At 36.1% G+C, this 26,893-nt stretch overlaps 1 protein-coding gene across 3 annotated transcripts in view; it reads right to left on the reverse strand.

The window, feature by feature from the left end:
• The window catches only part of DMD (dystrophin), a 2,245,117-nt gene that overhangs the window by 871,230 nt on the left and 1,346,994 nt on the right, over nucleotides 1-26,893 (reverse strand). For all 3 annotated transcript variants that reach the window (XM_030933724.1, XM_030933725.1, XM_030933726.1), the window contains 2 exons: nucleotides 12,058-12,205; nucleotides 9,289-9,438 (listed from right to left, as the gene is read on the reverse strand). In XM_030933724.1, the coding sequence (XP_030789584.1) occupies nucleotides 9,289-9,438; nucleotides 12,058-12,205 (298 nt within the window). The remainder of the gene's footprint in view (nucleotides 1-9,288; nucleotides 9,439-12,057; nucleotides 12,206-26,893) is intronic.

Consider the following 26,893-nt stretch of genomic DNA (forward strand, 5'->3'; position numbering starts at 1 on the left):
ACCTTCTACAAATGATTTTCCATTACTTTGCCAAAATGGGGGGAAACTGATATCAAAAATAAAGGTAGGGGGAAGGGATGGAGAAGCAGTGTGAAAGTTTATTTGCTTTCTGCTTGGATTTCTGGGTTAAAGTCAGGCTAATAGATTGATAAAAATGATGTTCAGAATTAAAAGGTCCTCTGAATTATGTTCATACTTTAAAAGTGAAAATGCTGGTGTTTGAAAACAATGCTGGCTTTGTTGGGTTTCTTAGGCGATGTGAGGAGAAAAATCTATCACTTTCCAACACATTTTAGCTGAAATTCTAGCTCGTCAAAGAAAATGAAAATAATGATATCAGTGGAATTGGAGAGCACTGGCTGAAAACCCTCTGTGCCTTCCACGAGAGCCATTTTGTTGTCTTGCCGCCTCTAACTCGCCTCTCCTTCACCTGCTGCATTCATAATAGTAGCACATAGTTCAGCTTTCTCCCCAAGAGCCATATTTATAACTGTTTGATTAAGAAGGTAAGACTTTTGGAGAATTTGGAAAATTATCAGGGATAATTTTGTGCTTGGTCTTTGCATTCTTCTATTTTAGTATTACTCCTACTGTTTTAAAGCTAACATTTTTTTGAGCAGTTACAATATGCCAGATACTGTGTTACACATGTCCCATCTACTACCTCATTGAATTTTCACCACAACCTGGGGAGGTGTCTTCTATTAGTCTCTGAATTTTATGGATGTTAAAACTTAGTTGTGGACAGAGTAGGTATAAGATGACATAGCTGGTAGCAGGTAGAATCCATAATTCAGAATCTCATCATTAATGCCTGCAGTAAATCTCCTCCTCACCACTCCTGTTTACATTTTCCTTGTTTGTAAAGTGTCTGATCCACATTCTTGGCATTGCCTATATGGTATTATGGTACATACTGGTTTCTATCCAGGCTCCTGGCTCATAACACCCATAGCCCCCTTGTTACCGTTTTTTTGTTATAATGTTGGGTGTGTTGGGTGTCATGGGCAGGCCTCTGATCTTCTCCTGCTCTCCTTTCACTCTAATGTTTCCCCGCCTTTCAGATTATAAGTCTTAAGAACCTCCTATGAGAGGGTCCCACCATATACCCTGGGGAAGGAATGCTGATGTCAGGAAGCTTCCATAAAAAACAAAGAGGACAGAGTCCAGTGAGCTTCCGGGTAGCTGAACACGTGGGGGTTCCTAGAGGGTGGTGTACCCAGGGAGGGCATGGAAGCTCCATGCCCCTTTCACTCCCTCCCCACAACCATACCTCATCCTATGCATCTCTTCATCTGTGTCCTTCGCAATATCCTTTATCATAAACAGGTGAAAGTGAGTGTTTTCTTGAGTTCTGTGAGCTGCTCCAGCAAATTAATTGAACCCAAAGAGGGGGTCATGGGAACCCCAACTTGAAGCCCATGGGTCAGAAGTTCCAGAGGCCTGGACTTGAGACTGGTGTGTGTGTGTGGTGGTGGTGGGGGCAGGGGAGCAGAGGAGGCAGACCTGGGGACTGAGCCCTCAGTCTATGGGATCTGACACTATCTCTGGGTGGATAGTGTCAGAACTGAATTAGAGACGCCCAGTTGGGGTCTGCTGTTTGGTGTGTGGGGAAAAAAACCACCACGAATTTGGTCATAGAAGTCTTCTGTATTGATGATTGTTATGATTTGAGAGTAGAGAAAAAACACGGTTAGAAAGAGTTTTCCATACACAGTGTAACATTTCAATAATTTGGAAAGTTAAATATTACATATTCTTATATACTTATTGTCATTAAAGAGTGATTAATTCGGTAATAATGCCAATCAGATTTCTTGGATAGGCTGAAATTCTCAGCTTAACTAAAGTAGTAAGAAGGTAGATGATGATGACAAGGACGATGCTGCTGCTAAGAACAAAAGCAATAATGATAATAATAGTTATTGAGCACTGGGCCAAGCCTAGCTCTAAAAGCCTGATGTTTGTTCTCATAACTAGAGTGACCCTCTCTATATATTTTATCTTCTAAAGTGGAATACTTATGACAATGAAAGAGGGAGCTATTAAAAATTATGATAGGATAACAGGCAAAACCAGAACTGTCAGAGCAAATTGAGATGTACTCATGACACACAACCTAGTAATAAACCTCATGTCAGTGTGAAATTATAGGAGGCAAAGTCAAGGATGCTTATGTTATAAACTTTAAATTACTACTCCCTTCCCCCAACCCTCAGCCTCCAACTGTTTAGCAACTATAAATTAGAGATATGAATATTTATAATGCCAAGCCCTATAAAATTATGCATGTCCTTTAAATAAGGGAAGGGTGGGAAGCGATTATGATATGCTTAGAACAGAATGTGGCACATAGTAGTCCTTCATTAGATAGCTGTTGAATAAATAATTTAATTACAGTTTTGCTGTGACTATTAACTACATAAAGAAAACATCCAAATAATGGATTTCCAGGAACTTATACAAAGAAAACATCCAAGATCATGGATTTCTAGGAACTATCAGACTATATGCCCAATAAATAGGTGGACACCCCTTTTATTTTTGAGATGGAGTCTTGCTTTGTTGCCAGGCTGGAGTGTACTGGCATGATCTTGGCTCACTGCAACCTCCGACTCCCTGGATCAAGTGATTCTCCTGCCTCAGCCTCCCGATTAGCTGGGATTAGAGACATGCGCCACCATGCTCAGCTAATTTTTGTGTTTTTAGTAGAGATGGGGTTTCACCATGTTGGCCAGGATGGTCTTGATCTCCTGACCTTGTGATCCAACCACCTGGGCCTCCCAAAGTGCTGGGATTACAGGCGTGAGCCACCATGCCTGACCTGTTTTCTTATATAATAGCATTTTAGCACACAGATTTATAAAATTGGAAGCTGTGTGAACTGTGTTACAAATACACTTTAAGGGAGAAAATCATGAGCACATAAAAGCTCTAGTGGAACTATCTGGTCCCTGCTATGACTTCCAGCTAGAGAAATGATTTCCTATAATGATTATTATCCTCCCTAGTAGATATTTTACAGCATTTTTTCCAGGGTTCCATAAATACCAGTCAATATGGTAACAATGCCAGTGAAGATTCTATTCTTTGGTTGAAAAAAATATCACATCACATACCAGGGCCTTTCGTGGGGTGGGGGGAGTGGGGGAGAGATAGCATTAGGAGATATACCTAATGTAAATGATGAGTTAATGGGTACAGCACACTAACATGGCACATATATACATAGGTAACAAACCTGCACGTTGTGCACATGTACCCTAGAACTTAAAGTATCATTAAAAAAAAAAAAAAGAAAAAAGAAAAAAAAAGAAAAAATATCACATTAAGGACAGGACTGAACGGTAACTATTAGAACAATCTTAATCATCATCTTGTGATAGGAAATTGATTAGACAAAGTGTCCATTTTTGAGCAAGGAGTGAGAAAGCCAAGCTCTAGCTTTATTTAATTTTCTCCTTTTTGCTATTCACATTTATACTGATAACTAATAAGGACTGTCATTACATAGCAAATATGTCTGGAAAAAGACTAAACATTTATTTACTTTGTACAAATGAAAATAAATGTAAAGTGTTTACTCCTCAGATACATATTTAGAAGCAACATGATTCGAGGTTAATACAAAATGAACCAGATTTCTGGCAATTTAGATACAGCCAACTGTATATTGTGGAAGATAGTTTGTGCTAGGAGTTGCACTATGTTTTTACTTTCATAATTTTTATTTTGTGATTTTTTGAAAATAATACCTGTACTATTATCAATATTACAAAAATTATTCCCATATTAAAGGTTTGTTATATATGTTATATTTGTAAATCTACCTTTTTCCTAGGTAAAGTGAGTAAGATTTTTAAAGATGCACTTAACTAAAATTCACTTTCCAGAAAAATTTAACTGTTTTCCAAAATGCTTTTTTCTTTATATGCACCATTTTATACTGTCTGGGTAGTAACAAGTTCAAATAGTAATTTACTATTTACATTTAAACAGTATATTTTATTTGTAAATGGTATTTTACATGTAGATAGTAAATTCCTGTTTACATGTAAAAATATGAAAACTTAAATTTATTTAACAAAATGAAAATATAATTATTAAAACTAACAGGAATGCATAACATATACTACCTGTAAAATTACTTGACATTAAAAATAGGATTTTAACTAATTCGGAAACAACATAAACATGTTTTGCTATATTACACAATCATAAATGTTCCACAGTAGAGTGTTCTAGAAAGTAATTTTAAAACCTAGCATTTAGTTCTCAAAAAGGGCAGAAAGCAAAGCAAAAACTCATATAGTTTTTTTAAAAGAAAATAAATCCCCATTTTAATATTTAAAGGAGCAATGGAATGAAATGGGAATCCATATTTTTTCTTTTTTTTTTCTAGGGTATTATCCACATAGAAATCACTTGAGCTTCACCAAAAGGTTAAAACCCCCACTCTTTATTTTGGAATCACTTTTATATTTAAATAGAGAGCTACATGGTCTCAAATAAGTCACATAACCTTTCTAGGACTCGGTGTTCTAATCTAGAAGATGTGAAAATAATTTAGTTTCATGAGGCTCCTTCTACCTAAATAATCCTGAGCTTGCAAAATGAATGTTCCATCTTTTCACCTTTTAAATTAAGGAAGGATACAATATGATTCAAAAATAAAGAATGACAAAGTATATTTTGGTTTTAAATAAATGGGTAGTTAAAAAAATACTCACATATAACTTGTATAAAAGCAATAAAGAATGAGGAAAGGGGACACAAAATAAAAAGACATGAAAGGAAATGAAACTGGGATTAAAGGGGTCAGGGGAGGAGTATAGAAGAGAATGTGTTACATAAACCACCGGGGCAGAAAAATAGTGGCAAATATGCATATAGAAAAGTAGATTCATGGCCAGGTGTGGTGGCTCACACCGGCAATACCACCAATTTGGGAGGCCGAGGTGGGCGGATCACCTGAGGCCGGGAGTTCAAGACCAGCCTGATCAACATGGTGAAACCCTGTCTCTACTTAAAATACAAAAATTAGCCAGGCATGGTGGTGCATGCCTGTGATCCCAGCTACTTGGGAGGCTGAGGCAGGAGAATTGCTTGAACCCAGGAGGCAGAGGTTGTAGTGAGTTGAGATCGCACCATTGCACTCCAGCCTGGGCGACAGAGCAAAACTCTGTCTCAAAAAAAAAAAAAAAAAAAAAAAAAACAAAGAAAGAAAAAAGTAGATTCATAATAAATACTGTAAGGTGTCAATTCATAGATGAAAATTAGCTTAACAGTGAGAAACATAGAGGAAGAGAGCGATGATGATGGCAAGAGAGCCTCCTACACCCACATGCATGTTCAGAGAAAATACAAAGAAATATGAAGAGGGATAAATATTAAAAACACCTGAGTCAGAAGTGTGTGTAAAGATCATAGAATGAGACGCTCAGAGAGAGAAACACAGAGGCTAGCTTTAATAACATCCCCACTTTGTGGCTCTTATGGGTATTATTGTTAAACACTGTAAAAGGTCAAGTTATATATTAGACAAGAATGAGGATATCATTTCATGAGCCTTCACTGCATGAAGGCACCCATAAATTTATGCTAATGGCTATATTCAGTTTAAAGCAACCCTTTCCATATCCGCTTAAAGAGAAGCTACCTAGGCCAAGGCAAGGTAACACGCTTTTGCAATGAACTCATTATACGGTCTACCACTCCCTTAAAGAAATAGCTATATTATCTTCACCCGCTGTTTTCTCTCTTCAGCAATGAAACATAACTTTACAGGCCGGGCGCGGTGGCTCACGCCTGTAATCCCAGCACTTTGGGAGGCTGAGGTGGGTGGATCACGAGGTCAGGAGTTCGAGACCAACCTGGCCAACATGGTGAAACTCCATCTCTACTAAAAATACAAAAATTAGTCGGGTATGATGGCGTGCGCCTGTTTTCCCAGCTACTCGAGAGGCTGAGGCAGAAGAATCGCTTGAACCCGGGAGGTGGAGGTTGCAGTGAGCTGAGATCGTGCCACTGCACTGCAGCCTGGGTGGCAAAGTGAGACTCCGTCTCAAAAAATAAAATAAAGGTACAAAAGTAAGTAGTCAGTTGGCTCAATATGCAGAATGCAGCATATTAGTTAGCTGTGCAGAAAGCACCTGCCAACTGATTATGATATTAGGATATATCTGGAGATACTATGTACTAAGGAATTGATATATTCATGTCCCAGTAACTATGACCCACTAGTTCTAATTATATCACCCACTCTAAGCTTTGGATGAAGGATAGGACTGGAGAACACAGGGACGGGGTCCGCTTTATTTCTACCCTCCTGTAATAAGTAAGAGCTTGAGATTTTTTTTTTTTTTTTTTTTTTTTTTTTTTTTTTTTTTTTTTTTGAGACGGAGTCTTGCTCTGTTGCCCAGGCTGGAGTGCAGTGGCCAGATCTCAGCTCACTCCAAGCTCCGCCTCCCGGGTTTACGCCATTCTCCTGCCTCAGCCTCCCGAGTAGCTGGGACTACAGGCGCCAGCCACCTCGCCCGGCTAGTTTTTTTTAGTATTTTTCAGTAGAGACGGGGTTTCACCATGTTAGCCAGGATGGTCTCAAACTCCTGACCTCGTGATCCGCCCGTCTCGGCCTCCCAAAGTGCTGGGATTACAGGCTTGAGCCACCGCGCCCGGCCTAAGAGCTTGAGATTTAATGAAGATCAAAATGGTCTGCCAGTGTTATAAGCCACTTTTTTTTAACTTAAAAAAAAACTTGTGTTATTTACCTAAATCTGGTACTGATCATTTCCTTTGTATCCCTAAATCTAAACTAACAGGGATACAGGGGCATATGGATGGAGAAAAGATGATTAAATAATGTTAATATGACTAATGAATAAAATTCCAAATCCTGTGGCATTTAATGGCAAAAACATTGCATTAAAATTATAATTTTGGCATAAGAAACAGATATTATGGATGCTGTAGTAACATAAGTATATACATGATGGTGTTCATAACCTCAGTTTTAATTTTCTATCATAAAAATTTGACTTTTTATTTTGTTTCAGAACACACAAAACCTTCACTCTTTCACAATCCACAAACCTGCTATTGTATATTTGAGATAGTTATCTCATATTTCCTACAATTATAATTTTTGTTTTTTTGTCATAAGATGTACTGAGATATTGTAGGACATTTTGGGTATCCTACCTCCTTGTTCTCTTTTTATGAGGGATGATTTCATTTGCATTGCTATGTAGATGTAAAATTTAATTGCTGGGACACCACCTTCCCTCCATACATAAAAGTCTGTATCTTTACACAGATGTTTTGCAATCATTACAGGTAGAAACCAAGAAGGGTTTTTTTTTTTTTTTTTCAAATAACTACCTGCTTGAATTACAGAGACTTAAGCACACATTATGGTTTTAATGTCATAAAATTGGTACTTATTTTAGTTCCTAAATATTTTATCAGTCATATAAATGATCTGTTATTAGAATGTCAGCATCATCAATTTAAAAAGTATAATAAATAACCTGACACAATTCGAAATGTTCACAAATTAGATGACTCAGTATTGTAAAGATGCTAATTGAGCTCCAGATTCACAAAATTTCAATCAATATCCTGGCAGGCTTTATGTAAAAATAGACAACATGGTTCTAAAATTTATTCAAAGAAACAAAAGTAGCCAAGGCAATCTTGAATAGGAAGAACTAAGTCGGATGGTATACACAACCAGATCCAAAATGTGTAAATAAAATGATTGCATACATACATACAATGGAATATTATTCAGTCATAAAAAGGAATGAAATTCTGACACATGCTACAACATAGATGAACCTTGAAAATATTATGCTGAGTGAAGTAAGGCAGACACAAAGTGGCAAATATACAATTCCAATTATGTAAAAGATCTAGAATAGCCAAATTCATAGAAACAGAAAGTAGTCCAGAGGCTACTAGCAGATGGGAAGACAGAGAAAGGGGAACTATTGCTTAATGGTTACAGACTGTCTGGTTGGAGTAATAAAAAATTTTGGAGACTGGGCGCAGTGGCTCACGCCTCTAATCCCAACACTTTGGGAGTCCAAGGTGGGCGGATCAGGAGTTTGAGACCAGCCTGGCCAACATGGCAAAAACCTATCTCTAGTAAAAAGACAAAAAGTTAGCTGGGCATGGTGGCAGGCGCCTGTAATCCCAGCTACTTGGGAGGCTGAGGCAGGAGAATCACTTGAACTTGGGAGGTGAGGTTTTAGTGAGCCGAGAGCGCACCACTGCACTCCAGCCTGAGCAACACAGCGAGACTCTGTCTCCAAAAAAGAAAAAAAAAATTGGGGGGCGGGATAAATTGTGGTGATGGTTGTAATAAATGCCACTGAATTATACACACAAAATGACTAAAATGACAATTTTTTATGTTATATATTTTATCACAGCTTAAAAATGTAATATCCCAGTACCATTGAATTGTCCACCTAAAATGAGTTAAATGGTACGTGAATTATAGCTCAGTAGAATTGTTTTTAAAAAAAGATTGTAATTAAGCCAGTGAAGTACTGTTACAGTACAGATTTAATCAAATGGAAGAGGATATAGAATCTAGACGCAGATTCATACATACAAGTTCTCTTGATTTATGACAAAGATGCCACGACAATACAGTGAGGAAATGATTATCTTTGAATAAATAGTGCTGGATCAATTGCTGTTGCTTTTTATTATAAATTCATATGCACCACTTGCTTTATACAAAATAAATATGTATTAATTTAATACATAGTATTAATATTAGATTTATATAGCATTCAAAGTGGAAAGATGAAAACTCACGAGTTAATAAGTAGGCAAGTAAATAAACTTGTGGAGAACATTAGTGTACATTAATTATTAAATCTATAATATAGGTGTGAATAATTAATTTTGATTTATGATACTTGTTTAACTAGAACCAGACCACGTCCTTTTAGATTCAATACTGTCAGTATATACCTGGCCACTGAATTAAATACTTCATCATTTCTTCAGTCTAATTCTTCAGAATAATTTAGGCAAAAAATTGTAGTATAAATTTTGGCATTCGGTCACTAATGTAAAGCCATTCACCATCATCATTTTTTCTAGCCACAACAAAACATACAGCCAAGGCAAACGGTCAGGTTGAAAAACAAAACAAAACAGCAATCCACATACCAGCCTCCTCCCCCACCAATGAAGCACCCAGGAGACAAAATACATACAAATACTTGCAACATTTAACACATGTGACAGAAGAGATGGTTCATGTCTAACCTTTATCCACTGGAGATTTGTCCGCTTGAGCTTATTTTCAAGTTTATCTTGCTCTTCTGGGCTTATGGGAGCACTTACAAGCACGAGTCCTCCAGTTTCATTTAATTGTTTTAGAATTCCCTGGCGCAGGGGCAACTCTTCCACCAGTAACTGAAACAGACATTGCAACAACGTTTAAAATGAATTACAGCAAAATTCCAACTACCTTGTCTTCGCTTTTATTGATTAGTCTATCAAAATGAAGCGACTTGACCAAGGGCCCAGTGGTACCTCAAATACCAACAGTTTTCTATTTGAGCACAGAGCTGATTGACTGAAACACTCACTCCCCAGTAGATAAATCTTTGTAGGAAAAAAAAAATGATTATATTATTCCTCATAATTTTTAAGAGAAAAATGTGAGATGGTAAAGCAACACTCCAAATAAAGTTAGCGTCTGAAAACATGTCTCTATCAGAAATAGAACAATGTGAATAAAGTCATCAACCTCTTGGGTATCATAGCATGCCATAGCATACCGTAGCTTGCCACCGATAAACTGCATTATCATCTTAATAGGTAACTGACATTGAGAATATTTACTCTCAATATACACAGTACCAGGCACTATGCTAACCTTTTCATGTTTAGTATCTTAGCTTATCTTCATATTATAATACTTATATCAGGTAGATCTTATTATCTTCATTTTATATGGAAGGAAACTGAGACAAAAGCTCCCAGGACACAAATCTAGCAAGCAACAAAGTTGTGGTTCAAATTTGGGTAGTTTCATTCTAGAATCCTCATTTTCCACTCCATATCCCTAAATTTCTCTTACTCATTCACCATCACATAGTGTATACCCTTTCCCAAGACCTCCAAAACCACCATGATGTTAACAACTGTGTTTTATTCATTTTTGTCATCTAGAGTTACAGTGTCTGCTACAGTACCCATTAGCCATACGACACTATTAACATTTAAGTTAATCAAAATTCGCTAAAATAAAATCTCAAGTTCCTCAGTCACACTACCAACTCTCCAGGCATTCAAAAGGTACAAATAACTAGTTGTTACAAAAACGGATAATGCAGAATGTTTTCATCACCACAGAAGTTCTATTTGACAGCACTGATCTAGATTCTTTCAGGAGAAAATAGAATCATGCATATTAATTATATAAGAAAATGCCACTAAATAATGTCTCAAATGAATTATCAATTATATTACTATATGTGACACAGTACATTTAGGAAAGATAAATTTCCAAGAATAGACTGAGTTCATTGTTCTAGGGTATAACCATCTTCAAATGATTCCCATTCTTTTCTATTTTTGAATCTCAAATACCTAGTAAAACATCTGATGTATAGTCAGTGCTCCATATTTGTTTATTGAATTACACCATATTTTATTTTTATACTTTATTTCTTTTTCAGGTGTAAATGTCTTGTTTCACAGAAATAAATGTTTGACATTGGACTCTAATTTACATGTGTAAGGCAACTGAATCATTGATAAAGGAGCAATTTCATTTCCCTTTGATTATGTGACCTTGTAAAATGAGGATAATAGCAACCATTGTCAAAATTTGATATGAAGATTAAATAAAATAGTGGCTGTAAATGTATCTAATACTTGGCACATAATAGGGAATGATTAAATATTAATTTATCTTCCCCTTTCACCTTCTGTTCGACAATTAAAATGAAATAGATCCAAAAGAGTTGCTTTCCTAAAACTAAAACCATGAAAGTTAATCCAACTGCACAATCAGAGCATGCCAGTCAGCCAAGGGAAGTAATCAGTAATAAGCAGACATCACAGTAGGAAGGCATGAAAAGCCACTGGAATAAGCTGGATGTCTATTCAACCAAATGGAATGTGAACCAACACCACGTCCTACACCTCCAGACAAACTAAAACAAAACATTGCTTTGGGGCAATATAATGCCTTTAATTAGAGGCTGAAGTAGTGATATTGATTTGGCAATCGAGATCTTCCCCAAGAAAATGGATTCTTCTTTTTAAAGTCTCTTCTCAAATCTCCAAATAGGTAACCAGGACAGATTAAAAAAGTGATTCCCATTTAGATTTAGATTTTATGATTCCACAATCTCGTCTTCAGTTTTTAAAATGATTTGAACGGCCAGGCACAGTGGCTCAAGCCTGTAATCCCAGGACTTTGGGAGGCCGAGGCGGGCGGATCATGAGGTCAGGAGATCGAGACCATCCTGGCTAACACGGTGAAAATACAAAAAACTAGCCGGGCGTGGGGGCGGGCACCTGTTGTCCCAGCTACTCAGGAGGCTGAGGCAGGAGGATGGTGTGAACCTGGGAGGGGGAGCTTGCAGTGAGCTGAGATCCGGCCACTGCACACACCAGCCTGGGCGACAGAGCAAGACTCCGTCTCAAAAAAAAAAAAAAAAAAAAAAAAAAAAAAAAATTATTTGAAGTTTTGAAGTTCTCAACTAAATCTAAAATTATTTTCAAATTAGTTTTTAAGATAAAAACTGTGATTTATATACATAGATTATATACATCTATATGTATAGATGCAATATGTGTGTGTATATATAAATACACATACACACATACATACATATGTTCTTATGTGCACTGGTTGAGAACTGCAGGGTTAAGAAAAAATAAAGTTGCAACAAAAACACTTTAGCAAGGAATTATAAATAACCTAATGGGCAGGAAACCAATGATTAAAGTAAAAAAATAGATTCATATACTTCTTTATAAAAGTAGGCCCTGGGGGATTTGAGAAAATAAAATTACCTTGACTTGCTCAAGCTTTTCTTTTAGTTGCTGCTCATTTCCAGGTTCAAGCGGGATACTAGCAATGTTATCGGCTTCCTCCAACCATAAAACAAATTCATTTAAATCTCTTTGAAATTCTGACAAGATATTCTTTTGTTCTTCTAGCCTGGAGAAAGAAGAATAAAATTGTTATAAACAACATATTTCTCAAACTATTTTTTAATGCAAACTGGAAAACAAACATGGCAAACAATTTGAAAATAAACAATTTAAAAGATGTTAACAATATATAATTTAAGAAAATTCATTCACTTCGAACACAGCAATTTCAATATTTCAAGAATCTCTAAATGATAAGAGATTAAAATTGGTCAAGAAAAATTCTGATTCAAAAATTCCTGGCCGGGTGCAGTGGCTCATGCCTGTAATCCTAGCACTTTGGGAGGCCGATGTGGGCAGATCACTTGAGGTCAGGAGTTTGCGACCAGCCTGGCAAACATGGTGAAACCCCGTCTGTACTAAAAATACAAAAATTAGCCAGGCTTGGTGGCAGGCGCCTGTAATCCCAGCTACTGCAGAGGCTGAGGCAGGAGAATCACTTGAACCTGGAAGGCAGAGGCTGCAATAAGCCAAGATCGCGCCACTGCACTCCAGCCTGGGCAACAGAGAAAGACTTCATCTCAAATACATACATACATACATACATACATATGTAAATAAAATGAATAAAATAAAAATTCTAACAACATTATGTTATGATATCAGAGCAAGGTTTCACAACTTTAGCATTACTAACATTTAAGTTTGGATAATTCTTTGCTGTGAGGGGCTATCCTGTGCATTGTAGGGCATTCAGCAGTATCCCTGGCCTGTTGTACACATTGGATACCAGTAGTAACACCTCGCCCCTGAGCTGTGACAACGAAAAATGTTTCAAGGCATTGCCAAATATACTGGGGGGTTGGGGGTGGGGACAAAATTGTCCCTGGTTGAGAACCAACTAAAGTAAGTATATAACCTAAAGTTGCAAGTTTAAAAATGTTTAATTAAAGTGTACTTATGGAAAATTATAGGACAAAAGTATAAACAAGGTTTTTGTTTTGTTTAAATAGCAGCCATTTTATCTGCTCCTGATTCTGTGGGTCAAGGATTTGGATAGGGTTCAGTTGAGCAGTTCTGCTCTATGTGGCTTCAGCTTGGTTTAAAATAAAATCACTAAATTATTACATGCTGAACTGTTTTCCAAATTATGACTCACAACCTCATTTGAAGAAAGAGAAAAACTGATTTTAAATACTTAACATATGTTGTACTCATGGAAGTTTTAATTATGAAAATGCATCTACTCTGTGCTAATTAGCCATAAATTTATTCTTATATATTCGATTGTAAGACAGCTGAACACAATTGTTTGTGCTTAAAATAATTGAAAATTTTTTGTTCTATTGTCTTTTGGGAACTATGTATATCTTCCATGGAAGCTTTTAATTGAAGTATAATATACGTACAGGACGCTGCACAATTTAACTGTATAGCTCAATAGTCTTTTAAAAATGGGACACTGTACAATCAGAGAAGGAAATAGAATATTATCAGAATCTCAGAAATCTCCTCTTACCCCTTTGCAGTCACTACCTCCAAGTATAACCAGTACCCTGTCAACTTTGATTATTTGGCCTGTACTGAATATTATGAAATTTGAATTATATGGCTTATACTCCTTTGTGTCTTGCCTTTTTCATTCAAAATTATGTTTACAACAAACCTGCACATTGTGCACATGTACCCTAGAACTTAGAGTATAATAATAATAAAAAACAAAAAAACCCACAAAATTATGTTTACAATAATCCATGTTGCATATAATTTTAGTTTGCTCATTAACCTGGCTGTATAGCATTTCATTGTGTAAATGTAGTACTTTAGATGGACATCTGTGATAATTCAGTTTTTTGAATGGTTAGGTAATTTTTTTTTTTTTTTGCTTCAAATTAACAAATGTGTATTGGGAGCTTACTATCTTCCAAGAACTCTATTGGGCATTAGGATTAAAGATGTATGTGATATACCTTGTCTTGAGGATTTCATAGTCAATGAGAAGAAACAAGCACGTAAGCCAAGGATTATGATTAATTATTTTAGGAGGAGAAGTTATTTCTGGGGCAGTGCTTGGGAGACATCCCAGAGAAGATAAGGATCTGAGTCTTGAAGCATGAAGATAGATCTGCATGTTGCAGGAATAAGACACAGCCTGTTCAAAGACTGGGCCTTGAGAGAACTACAGTTACAATCATTCTGTAAATCAGAATCTGGTTATTGGACTTATGCTTGCATATATTCAGTTTTCCTATATGATAAGAGCCTGTTCAAAGTCTGTTCTGGGACATGTAAAGTTACATTCTCCCCTCTGTCTATTCCCTTTAAATTCATTTATACATTTATTCACTTATTTTACAAATATTTATGATGTATTGTTTTTAACTTTTGTAGGGACATAGTAAGTGTATGTATTTGTAGGGTACATGAGATATTTTGATACAGGCATGCAATGTGAAATAAGCACATCCATTGTTCATTCCTGAGACACTGGGACCAGAGTCTGTTTTTAACCTATCCTGAATATAACATCTGATCTAGAAGTACTTCTACCTTATCTGGCTGGGAAGATGAATGCTATTTACTTCAGCTGAGAGTATATTTTGTTGTCTCATATATTTTGGGGAAACTGCTAGTTTAAAAAATCAAGAGATCTGGAGCTCAGGGGAGAGAGGAAAGCTGGAAATAAGGACTTTAGTCATTAGCAATCAGTTGGTGGAGAAAACATAGTAAACTAACTTTTGAACTAATAATTAACATTTCATGTTTGCTATTTTCTGAGTCCATTCTTTCTTGATTTTATGAATTTTAATCATTGACAATTCTCTCTTATTTAAATTGAAAAATAGGAAAAGTCAATTTCACAGCCTTTTGTTGATTTCTTATGTATGGTTAACCTTATGGTTCTTCCTCTTCTTCTACTCTAAGTGCTTAGGCATGGAAAGCCAAAGGAATGCCTAGAATGCTCTTCTGGCTTCTCCAAAAGCTACACAGACCTGTGAAGGAGGTCTGCAGATTCCAAACATTCAGTGAAGTGAGAAGATGCTTTTTCCTTCTTTGGAGTCTATATACTTACTCTCAGTGATTCTCTCAAAGTCTCTACTTTTGACTTCAGAGAGATGAAGGAGAAGGAGCTGTCCCTTACCAAAAACACAGCACTCCCGCAAAGCTTACTATCCCTTCCAATCTGAGTCTTTTTAACCTTGCCTGGGACACGGAGTACAGAGGAGGTTGGAAATTGCTTGGAATACAGATAATACCACTGTTGCTTTAGAGTAAACCCTATGGGGAAGTGGCTGGTCTTGATTGCTGGCAGCTGGTTTTAGAACGTGGAATAGCACCATTTCCCCTCAGATTCTGACCTTAGAATCAATTGTGGAAGAATAAAACTTCTAGTATAGGTATCCTTTATTTGTTTAAATGTTCCAAGCTGATTTAATTCATTGGGTCTAGATTTTGAGGGTCTATCTCATCTTTTTCTCTCTCTCTGCAAATCATTGCTTGCATTACTATTTGACTCCAGATGATTTTGCATAGTGTTCTGAATACTTTTAGTTAAGTAAAATCTTGCTAAAATCTGATTACATTTGAAAAACCTAGACACATTGGCAAAGCTTTTAAATATTTTCAACTTTCATCTAGAAACAGACAATTTCAAGGAGAAGAAAACTCCAAACCCCCCAAACAAACAAAAATTTAAGGAGCAGGGAAAAGTAATATCAAAACAAAAAAATAAAAATAACCCTCAAGTTTAGAAAATTCTAAATCAAACACTCCCCTCTTTTCAAATATCTCTCAAATTATTTACTTGCATATTTTTTCTATCAAGAATATCCAGCAAAGAGGAGAGATGTGCTTATTCATTACAGTTGAGATTTATATGTATTACTGGGTTCAAACTCTATAAACATTGTATGCTTATTTTCTTCATTTATTATTCAACTATATCTCTGTAGGTCATTAATTACTCTTTAAAAACTAGATTTTTTAAAGATCCTAGTAATAAGATATATACGGGTACCCTATATTTCACCATTATTGTGTTATTAGGGATTTTGTTTGCTTTCATTTTTTATTATAATAAATAACCCTACAATAAACACATTTGTTTATACATTTTGAATCACATATCTGCTGGAGTAAGAAGGAAAAGTTAACAATGGGAATCCTAAGAATCCAGGTACACATTGTTGAATTTCTGTCAAGGTTGGTACTCAGAACACTCATAAACTCCCACCAACAGTTAGAAAATACTTGTCTCACTACACTTTACCATTATTGAGCATTATAATTTATATACCTGATAAAACACATAAAAAGCTTGTCATAGATACTTTAAGCATTCTATTAATAGGAAAGTTGGAAACGTTGTTTGTCATTTATTTAGTTTCTACTGTCAATTATCTGCAATGTCTGTTGCCCATTTTTCCTGTGTTTTCTTAAGAGCTTTTTTCACATTATCTGAAACATAGATTGAGAATATGTTTCCAGCTTCCTTTTTGCCTTTTAGTAGTTTTTTTTCTAAATAAAATTTAACAGTTTATTTCTTTGATATTATGTTCATTGATAGTATCCTTAAAATTGTGGCCATTTTACCATTGATCAGATATTCTCACTTATTCTTGATCCTTACTGTTTCATTTGTTAAAAAAGAACACCCAAATATTTAATCCATCTTAAGTTTATATAGTGTTGTTTCTAACCTTCAAGAGTTTTTCAGAAATTGATATTTTTTCCCCCAGCACCATCTCTTCTGAATTGATTTATGGTGCTTTCTTCATTATATTTTAAGTTTCTGCTTGTTGACCTACTGTAGATTTTTGTGACAGTAATACACTATGTCAATTATCGCAGCTTTAAAATATGTTTAATTTCTGGTAGGTTAACCCACTCTCCCACTTTAGTTACTCTAACTCATGTAATGTATCATTCGGTCAAATTATAAAATAATTCTCACTGAAAATTTTTAAATGGATTGCATTATAAGTTAATTTGTGAAGAATTACTGTCTTTCCAATATAATTCTGCTAGATTTTCTATATTTACAGTGTTTTTGAACACAGAATATCTGGGACTCAATGGTGTGCTATAAATAATCAAGTACATTTTCTAATTAACCTTTAGCATCAATTTGAAAGACAGCATCTTGCATGCGATTTTATGGATATTAACCATATACTAATTTAGAAAACTCTTAAGAACTCTCAGAATAAATCATCACTTAAACAGTAAAAGCTTTGGCTAAGCTTTTTGCTATCTTTCTTTTTACACAATATTTGTGGAAAACTTTTTTCCAGTGATTTAATTTCTTTAAAAATACAGCATCTTTTAAATATGAAAACATTTGGTAGTCATTTCTTATCTAGATTTGTTTTTTTATACTTTGAAATATAAAAAAGATGGTGACAAAATCCCATTGGGACCTTGTTATAATCTGCTTTTCCAAGCCCATGTGTTTTCTGAAATTTCAAAAGCCTCGATTTGAAGTTTTAAAAGCTGCAATTTGAATTTATGTATTCCGATGATTGCAGAAAAGCAAAGAAACACAGTTAGCATTTCCAGGCTTGTCTCTTGACAGAACGGTTTAAACGTGCTTTATATTGGCATTCATCACATGAAGTGTTATTTCTTTGTTTACCTACTTGCTTAATGCTTATGGTAGGATTTATTCAGACAAGTGGTAGTAATAATAATGAATGGGATATTTAACATTACCCATCTGCAAATAAGTGCTAAATATTTTACTTTTAGAAGCATTTCAATACATTTAGACATTTAGCTTTTTTTTTTTTTTTTTTTAAAGAATGGCTTCTGTTTGAAATATTGGCTCTGTTACTATTTACATTACAAATGTTCCTAATGAAATTAAAGGAAGCACATATTACGATGGTAAGAGATTTGCATAATCACAAAGGAAGCGCTACTCATGTGTTGCTAAATTCAGTGAATTTAACATTCACTCTTAATGAACATTTTCTGTAGGGCTACTCTTATGGTAAGATGAATAGACTGCCAAATCACATGGCATGAGTTTGGTGGGGGATCTAACAAGTGTTTCAGGCAAAGTGCTAGTTTCACAGTTGAATCTCTTTTAATATTCCATACATCTTTTGGATTGCCTTTTATATGCTTTCAGTGGAGAAACCGAAGTTCCAGAGACTGATACACCATATATCCAAAGGTGACTATCTCATTTTCCAAATGAGAAGTCCCTCTCTCCAAGTTTTTTGATCACCTTTAACATAGAAACTTTAGGAAATGGAGACATAATTATCACCTGTTTACATATAATGCTTAATTCATTACTTTGCTTGTGTGTACTACTTTAAAATTATATAGTACAAAATATTACATCATTCGATCACATTTCTTCATTCATATTTCATGCAACAATTTTGTTCAGATTCTTCACAGGCACCCTTAACACTGAAATTTGCATCCTCATGGATACATTTGTTGTTGCCTAACTCAGTTTTGCAGAGGGTATCATCTTTACTTACATCCATGTGGCCTGAGGTACAGTACTGCTGAATTTAGAAGTAATGTTTCACTAGGAATTTTATTCCAAGCCACAAGCACACATTTATATAACAGAATACAGTTTTATGTTATGTAAAGACAGCTTTATCTTTTTCCTGTGCCATATGTCCATGAGCTACACCATGTAGCCACTTAATGAGTTACTTTTAACAGTATTCTTTCCATAGCTTGTTTACAGTGGCATCCAACTCTTGCAATTGTGATGTCATACCACCAAAGTCAATCCCTAAACTGTGTTAAGTTTATTTTCTCCCACTGTTTTTTTTTTTTTCCCCTCCTCTATCAGGTTACTTCTACAAGCCTCCAAAATAAGCATAAATTGAGAGTAAGTCAAGGCAATACATCTTTCCCAGACAGTACTTTGTTGTTTTGATTGAAGTAAAATAAATGACCATCTTGTAATCTGAGAAAATTTAGAAGGATTCAAGCATAAGTTTACTCTTTCCAAAGGAAAACCAAAACAAAACATTCATTTGTAGGCACACCTAGTCACCTTCTCAGGCCATACCCTCCATAGGTCATTATCGGAATCAGAACCCAAGCATCAACTTTATTTTTAAGCCAACATGTCTACCATACCTGGTTAGTGCTTGAGTTATACAATTAGACATTTGTTCATTTTCCCTAAAGTTTCTGTCCTGTGGGAATGAAGTGCTCCTGAGGGGGATAATATGTCAAGATTTCTCAGTCATTTATGCCTCACTATTAAGGAAATGATTAGCAACTTTTGGGTAGATGTGGAAAATCACGAGGGAAAACCTGAAGGTTAGCAATGTGAATATCTGTATGGAAAGTAAGTCCAAATCTAAATGCTGCCAGTTATCAGCTGAGTATGTGAACACGGGTGAGTTACTTAATGTCTTTAGCCCTCAGTTTCCTCATCTTAAAATTAGAACAATAAACACTTTATAATGTGGTTGTGAGGATTAAATTTTTTTCTCAGAAACCCAAGATTTAGCCTAGTGCTTCACTAATGGCAGTCAAAACAATGATAGAGAACATAAAAGGAGGTATAAAAAAGAGAAAATATGGATACAGAACTTTCTATTTTAATCCTAGAATTGTGTCTAAGCCCATGTGCTTACATAGATAAAAGTATTTATAAAACATTATGAGTACACAGTGGGACTACTCAAAATCGAACTTCTGATGAGCCACCTGACAACTTTATTTCTCTCTACTGACAAACTACCTTGACAAATTTTGCTGGGGAAAAAACAACGGAGAATTAATGTCAATGTATGAGTAAAAGTGCCACCAGATGAGACTACTTCTAGGTGAAGCATATATGTAATCACAATGTAACAGCCATTTATTGAGGGTCTACTAGTGTCCAATGATATGGCCATGAATATCGGCAGCAATCCCTGTCTCATGGACCTTACATTTGATTGGGATGAAGGGGAGGCAGACAGTAAACAAGATAAAGAAAGAAAATCTATAGATTGTAATATAGTAAGTGCTACAGAGGAAAAAAATGAAGCATGGAAAAGGGATGGAAATATTGAGGGGAAGATGGGGAGCAGTTCTGATTTTATAAAGGGTGATCATAGGCTCCATGGAGAAGGAGACATTTGAGTAAAGTCCTCATGGTAAGGACTGGATAGCTTCTCATTAGACAAGTTTACTCATTTCTCTTAATCGTGCAGCTAGCTGTCATCTTCCAGTCTCCCTTGCCATTAGTGTGGCTACATGACTGAGTTCGAGCCAATGGATTTTTAGCAAAAGTGATGCTCATGAATATGAAGCCTGGCTCATAACCCCACCTCCACTAACCACCACCACCATATGTAATATTCCTTGTTTTTTTTTTTTTTTTTTCAGTCTAATGTACAAAAGCACAGTGATTTTGAAATCCATATGTTAAAGACATCAGAGCCACAAAAACGAAGTAACCTGGGTCCCCCTGATTCACCATTTGGAGGAAAGCTATTTGTTGACCAGAGAACTTTTGTAAAGTTTGCATGAATGGAAACTTTCTGTTATGTTAAGCCACTGAGGTGTGGGTTTTTACTTTTTATAGCAGCTTTAATGAAGATAGGTAATACGGAAATAAACAAGCGAGGGGAGCAAGCCATGCAACTATTGTGGGAAAGAACGCCCTAAGCAGAGAAAACAAGTACAAAGATCTTGAGGAAGGCATGTAGTAAGAATGTCCTAAAAACAAGTGAACAAGAAGTTTGGAAATGGAATGAGGAAAGGAGAGTACTAGATGTGGCCAAAAAGCCTTCTATTCAGAGATTCTATCTAGAATCTCAAGGCTTTTATAATCCCTATCCCACATCGAATTCAGTTTTTGGATAAAAAGAAATTATAGAGTAATATGTTTAGGAAATCTCTGAACTGTGTTCTCCAATGCTACTTTAATAGATCCAATCAACTAACTGAGCCCCAGGACTTCCACCTAGATTTTTGTGTGTGCTGTCTACACAGTTGCTGAAACAGGCTTTGGGGATCTGAGGATGCTTTGGATCTTCATCTATAAGAGGCAGAGTTACATCACCTATCAGTAAAGCCTGTCACAAAGCCATTATCATCTGATAGAAAATGCAGTTAAGAGGGTATAACTTCAAACTGTTTTTTTCTGATTTCAACCCCAGTTCAGTTTTTCCCTTCCCAGACATTCAAACACCATCGTCTTCCTGCCTGAACCTGCTCCTCTGTCAAGTTCAATGGATGACTCCACCAGCTACCAGTTTTTTTTTTTTTTTTTTTTTTTTTTTTTTTTTTTTTTTTTTTTTTTTTTTTTTAAACTTGAGATGGAGTCTCACCCTGTTGCCAGGCTGGAGTGCAATGGCATGATTGCAGCTCACTACAACCTCCGCCTCGCGGGTTCAAGCGATTCCCCTGCCTCAGCCTCCCAAGTAACTGGTACTACAGGCATGTGCCAACACGCCTGGCTTTTTTTTTCTTTTGGATTTTAGTAGAGACTGGGTTTCACCATGTTGGCCGGGATGGTCTTGATCTCCTGACCTCGTGATCTGCCGGCCCTGGCCTCCCAAAGTGCTGGGATTATAGGCGTGAGTCACTGCGCCTGGCCAGCTCCCACTTTTTAAAGCTGCAAATCTGTAAGTCATCCTTGATTCTTCTCTCTCCCTCACTCCCAGAGCGTATCAATAAGCATGTCCTCATTAAGTCCACTTGAGAAATCTCTCTTGAATCTGCCCACTTCTCTCCATCCTCCTGTCACTGTCTCCTTCTCTCCTTCTCATTCTGATTTCAACTTTTATTGTAGATCCAGGTAGTATATGTACAGGTTGTTACCTGAGTATGTTGTGTGATGCCAAGATTTAGGGTAAAAATGATCCCACCACACAGGTAGTGAGCATAGTACCCAATAGGTAGTTTTTCAACTGCTGTCCCTCTCCTTCCTCCTCCTTCTAGTAGTCCCCAGTGTCTATTGTTTTTATCTTTATAATGAGTACCCAATGTTGAGCTTCTAGCTATCTTCAGTTTTCTGTTCCTGCATTAATTCACTTAGGATAATGACCTCCAGCTGCATCCATGTTCCTACAAAAGACACATTTTATTCTTTTTATGACTGTGTAGTATTCCATGGTGTATGTATACCACATTTATTTTATTCAGTCCACCACTGGTGGGTACCTAGGTTGATTCCATGTCCTTGTTACTGTATAGTGCTGTGATGAACATGTGAGTACATGTGTCTCTTTGGCAGAAAGATTTGTATTCTTTTAAATATATACTCAGTAACGAGACTGCTGGGCTGAATGGCAGCTCTCTTTTAAGTTCTTTGAGAAATTTTCAAACTGCTCTCCACAGGGCCTAAACTAATTGACATTCCCATTAACAGTGTATAAACATTCCCTTTTCTCTGAAGCCTCACCAGCATCTGTTGTTTTTGACTTTTTAATAATAGCCATTCTGCTCTGACTTCTAACAGCCTCTCTGAGACTGCTTTCTAATTAGCTCCTGCCTCCTACCTTGTCTCCTTCTTATCCATTCTTTACATTTGAGAATAAGAGATCTTTCTAAAATATGTTGCTGATCATGTCCTCATATACTCAACAACTTCCTAGTGCCAATGGGATAAAATATAACTTCTCTAACATGAGTCAAAAAGCCCTTTGTGATCTGGTCTCTACTTCTATTTCTTCATCTTTTTTTTTTTTTTTAATTATACTTTAAGTTCTAGGGTACATGTGCATAACGTGCAGGTTTGTTACATATGTATACTTATGCCATGTTGGTGTGCTGCACCTTTCTTTGCACTGTGTAGTTCATGGAACAACTTACTCTTCCAAGTCAGGATTTAACATACAATGTTCCCTCTGCCTGGGATGTCCTTCCATACATCTTCATCTAGGTAGGTCCAGGTTGACCTTTCTGATCTCAGATTAGACATCACTTCCTCTACAAAGCTTTCCTTGATTAATTAGACATCCCCAACCCAAGAATAGGTCATAGGTCCTGTTATGTAGTCCCATAGGCCCTCATAATGTTTCTATCACAGGAAATACTGTAATCTCCCATGTTCATCAAAATATTGCAGATTTTCTATCTGTTGTTATCACACCCTATCCTCAGTACTTAGCATATAGTATTTGCTTAGTTCCTATATTAATAATCTCCTAATGACATCATCTTAATTGTATATCTCTAAGTAATAACATTATTCATAGTAGTCTGGGGAGATTTTCCATGAAGAACAAAGTGTGTGTGTATGGGAGGCAGGTTCCGTATGAAATTAACTAAATTCAACCAGGGAAAGCTATATACCAAGTGTTTGTAAACTATGGCTCATGAGCCAAGTTGTGCTCACCACTTGTTTTTGTAAATAAAGTTTTATTGGAACAGAGCTACACTCATTCATTTACATATTGTCTATGATTACTTTCATGTTACAATAGCAAAGTTGAATAGTTGCAGCAAAGATTGAATGGCCCACAAAGCCAAAAACATTTATTATCTGGCACTTTACTCAAGTTTACCACCATCTGCTATGTGATAAATCTCTTTTCTTAAACACCTACTAGGGAATTAAAGATATGAGAATTCTGACATAAGAAAATCTGTATAATCTTTATAAATGAGTGGTATGTGAAGTCATGAAAATGTCTATGATAATTAGAACTACTCCTCACCCCTTGAAACAATCATGGGCACCTTACACAATTCTTATTTCACAGGACAAATAGAAAAACTAGACATTGCATCTGATTATAAACATTAATTCTGTTTAAATTTATGAACATTTCCAACTATGAGAAACTATGTCTACTTACCTTAGAATCAAACATGGAAAATAGTCACAAGACCTACGCCTCTGCCTCACTTTTCTTGTCTTGGCTTTTACATTACACCAGTTTCTATCTTTATTTTTTCTCTTTGTTCCTAACCCACAACCAACTTTATCATTTATTTTATAATTTCACCTCCTTTCTTGTTACTCAGTTTTTTTTTCCTCTAGGCTTCATGGTGATTTGTATTAGTGTGTCTCTATTTCGAATTCCTCGTGGTAGTAATTATTTCCACCCCCAGAAACATGTCATCTATGTTCTCACACTATGTGTGTTTCCAGTGGAATATAAATACATTATATAGAGAAAGAAACCCAAAGTTCCCCAGACAGAGAGAGAGAGAGAGAGAGAGAGAGAGAGAGAGAGAGAGAGAGAGGGAGACAGAGAGACAGAGAGAGAAAAGGGAACATTTTCATCATCACTTTCATCCTGCAGCAGAAAGGCAAAGGGTATTTCCGTTTCACTTATTTAAAATCTGCACATAATTGCAGCTAAGTTCTTCAGAAACACAGGTTACTATTCCTTTAAAGAATATAGCCACAGGGGGTACAAAAATAGTTATACTCCCTAAAACAGCATTTCCTTAAATGTGGTCTGGGGACCCCTGGGAGTCCCTGAGACCCATGCAGTGGTTCTGTGAGGTCTGGATTATTTTCATAATAATACCAAGATGTTATTTGACTTTTTCCTCTCTCATTCTCTTATGAGTTTTTCAGAGGCTACATGATGCAAGATATGACAGCACATTCAGTGAAGAAACAGATATAAGAACCAGCTGCCTTCTCTTAAGCTAACTTTTAAAGAGATTTGCAAAAATGTAAAACAAGATCCATCTTCTCACTATATTGTTTCTGTTGTAGAAAATATAGTTTAAAAAGTAAACATTTATTTATTTCAACATGCAATTTTAAAATGAATTAATAGGTAAATATTTTGAAGAATTATCACTTTTAATTTTAAATATGGCAATCTACATAAACAGAAGCTCTTTGGAATGCTGAATAACTTTTAAGAGTATGAAGGAGATGCTATGACAAAAAGTTTAATAACCAAATAATCATTGTAGAACAACTGAACATCCACAGTTTAGCTCATATGGTAACTCAAAAAAGTTTGAGATGGAGTCTCACTCTGTCACCAGGCTGGAGTGCAGTGGTGCGATCTCGGTTCATTGCAACCTCCACCTCCCGGTTTCAAGCGGTTCTTCTGCTTCTGCCTCCCAAGTAGCTGGGACTACAGGCGCCCACCACCACTCTTGGCTTTTTTTTTTTTTTTTTTTTTTTTTTTGTATTTTTAGTAGAGATGGGGTTTCACCATGTCTGCCAGGATGGTCTCGATCTCTTGACCTCGTGATCCGCCTGCCTCGGCCTCCCAAAGTGCTGGGATTACAGGCGTGAGCCACTGCGCCCGGCCAAGATAATTTTTTTGAAGAAAAATAATATGTCCTTGTCACCGGGCATAAGTAATGACAGCTTATCATGCACATCAAGTTTGTCATTATAAATACCTCAGACAAGTAAATAATCCAATATAAAATGAAATTTGAAATAATCCATTAGGTCTGAAGAAATCCACCACAAACATTCCAGTTGGAGTTCAGAAATTTGCCAATGAATTTATTAGAGACAGAGGAAGGTGAATAATGTAGGCCAATCACTTATGAGGGCCAAGTATTAGAGCTAATGAACTGGCTAAATATTTACTGGGAATCTCTGTGATATGCTAGGCTAAGTAGGGCACCTTCAAATGATATACACACTGCTCACTTACAGATTATATTTCACTGAGGCAAGCTTGCCGGTCATTAATTTACTGTTTTTATTATCAACAAATATTTGAGCATCTACCACATACCAGGTACTGATTTTGCTACGTTAGTTAACTTTTACATGCTACAGGTAGTTAACAAAACATTGGCAGGCTAGTCAGTGATACAGATACATGAATGGGTTTCTTTAAAAATTTTTTTTTTTTTTTTTTTTTTTTTTTTTTTTTTTTTAATTTGTTGAGATGAAGTCTCACTCTATCACCCAGGCTGGAGTGCAGTGGCGAGATCTCGGTTCACTGCAACCTCCACCTCCTGGGTTCAGACGATTCTCCTGCCTCAGCCTCCGAGTAGCTGGGATTAAAATGCGATAAGCATTGAAGTGTAGCTATGCATTCACCAAACATTTATCACACATCTACTAAGTGCCAGGCACTATACTATTTTTGCTGGATATTCAGGAGTGAACAAAATAGATCCAGTCCATACATCTAGCTTATGGTGTCATGGGTGGTATCAACATTAAACCACTAATCATACAAAGGAGTTTAATGCAAACCATACATACATAAATAAAGAAATTAAGATTGTTATGAGAGTATTCCTTTTTTTACAAACTTTCACTTTCAGAACTTTTATAGATATGTTGATCCTAAAGGCAAATATGCATCAAATTTTACTTTCCATGAAGAAATGGGGTCAGTGGTCAGCTATAGTTAATACAGTTTTTGGTATCATGTCAAACTTTAGACTAAGGTGTGTCTCCTCTATATTTTTGAAATGTTTTCTAAACATTATTAACCTCATGACATGTCGTAAGTACAAAAGCAAAGCAAACTTGTTGAGAGTCCTGGGAAAACATAGAAAAGAAGTAATAATAACAATAATAATCAAGTTCATCAACATTTAGAATTTTCTCAAAGGGCTTAACTGAATATCTGTTGGTCTTTTGAGTGGAGACATAGGGTCTAAGAACAAAAGCACTTATAGTCATTTGGAATGTAACCTGTTTCTAAGAAGAGCAGTGGATCTTACTAAGATTGAAAAGGGTGTGGTGGTTGTAACAGTGAGTCCCTCTGAGTAAATAACACTGAAATTGAGCCCTGAAAACTATATATTAGCTGGAATACAGATGGTAAAAGACAAAGGAACTAGCTTTTATTAAGGTAGAAAAATACTTAGCAATTCAGAG

Source organism: Rhinopithecus roxellana, chromosome 7 (assembly GCF_007565055.1).
Source record: "Rhinopithecus roxellana isolate Shanxi Qingling chromosome 7, ASM756505v1, whole genome shotgun sequence".
NCBI lineage: Eukaryota > Metazoa > Chordata > Mammalia > Primates > Cercopithecidae > Rhinopithecus > Rhinopithecus roxellana.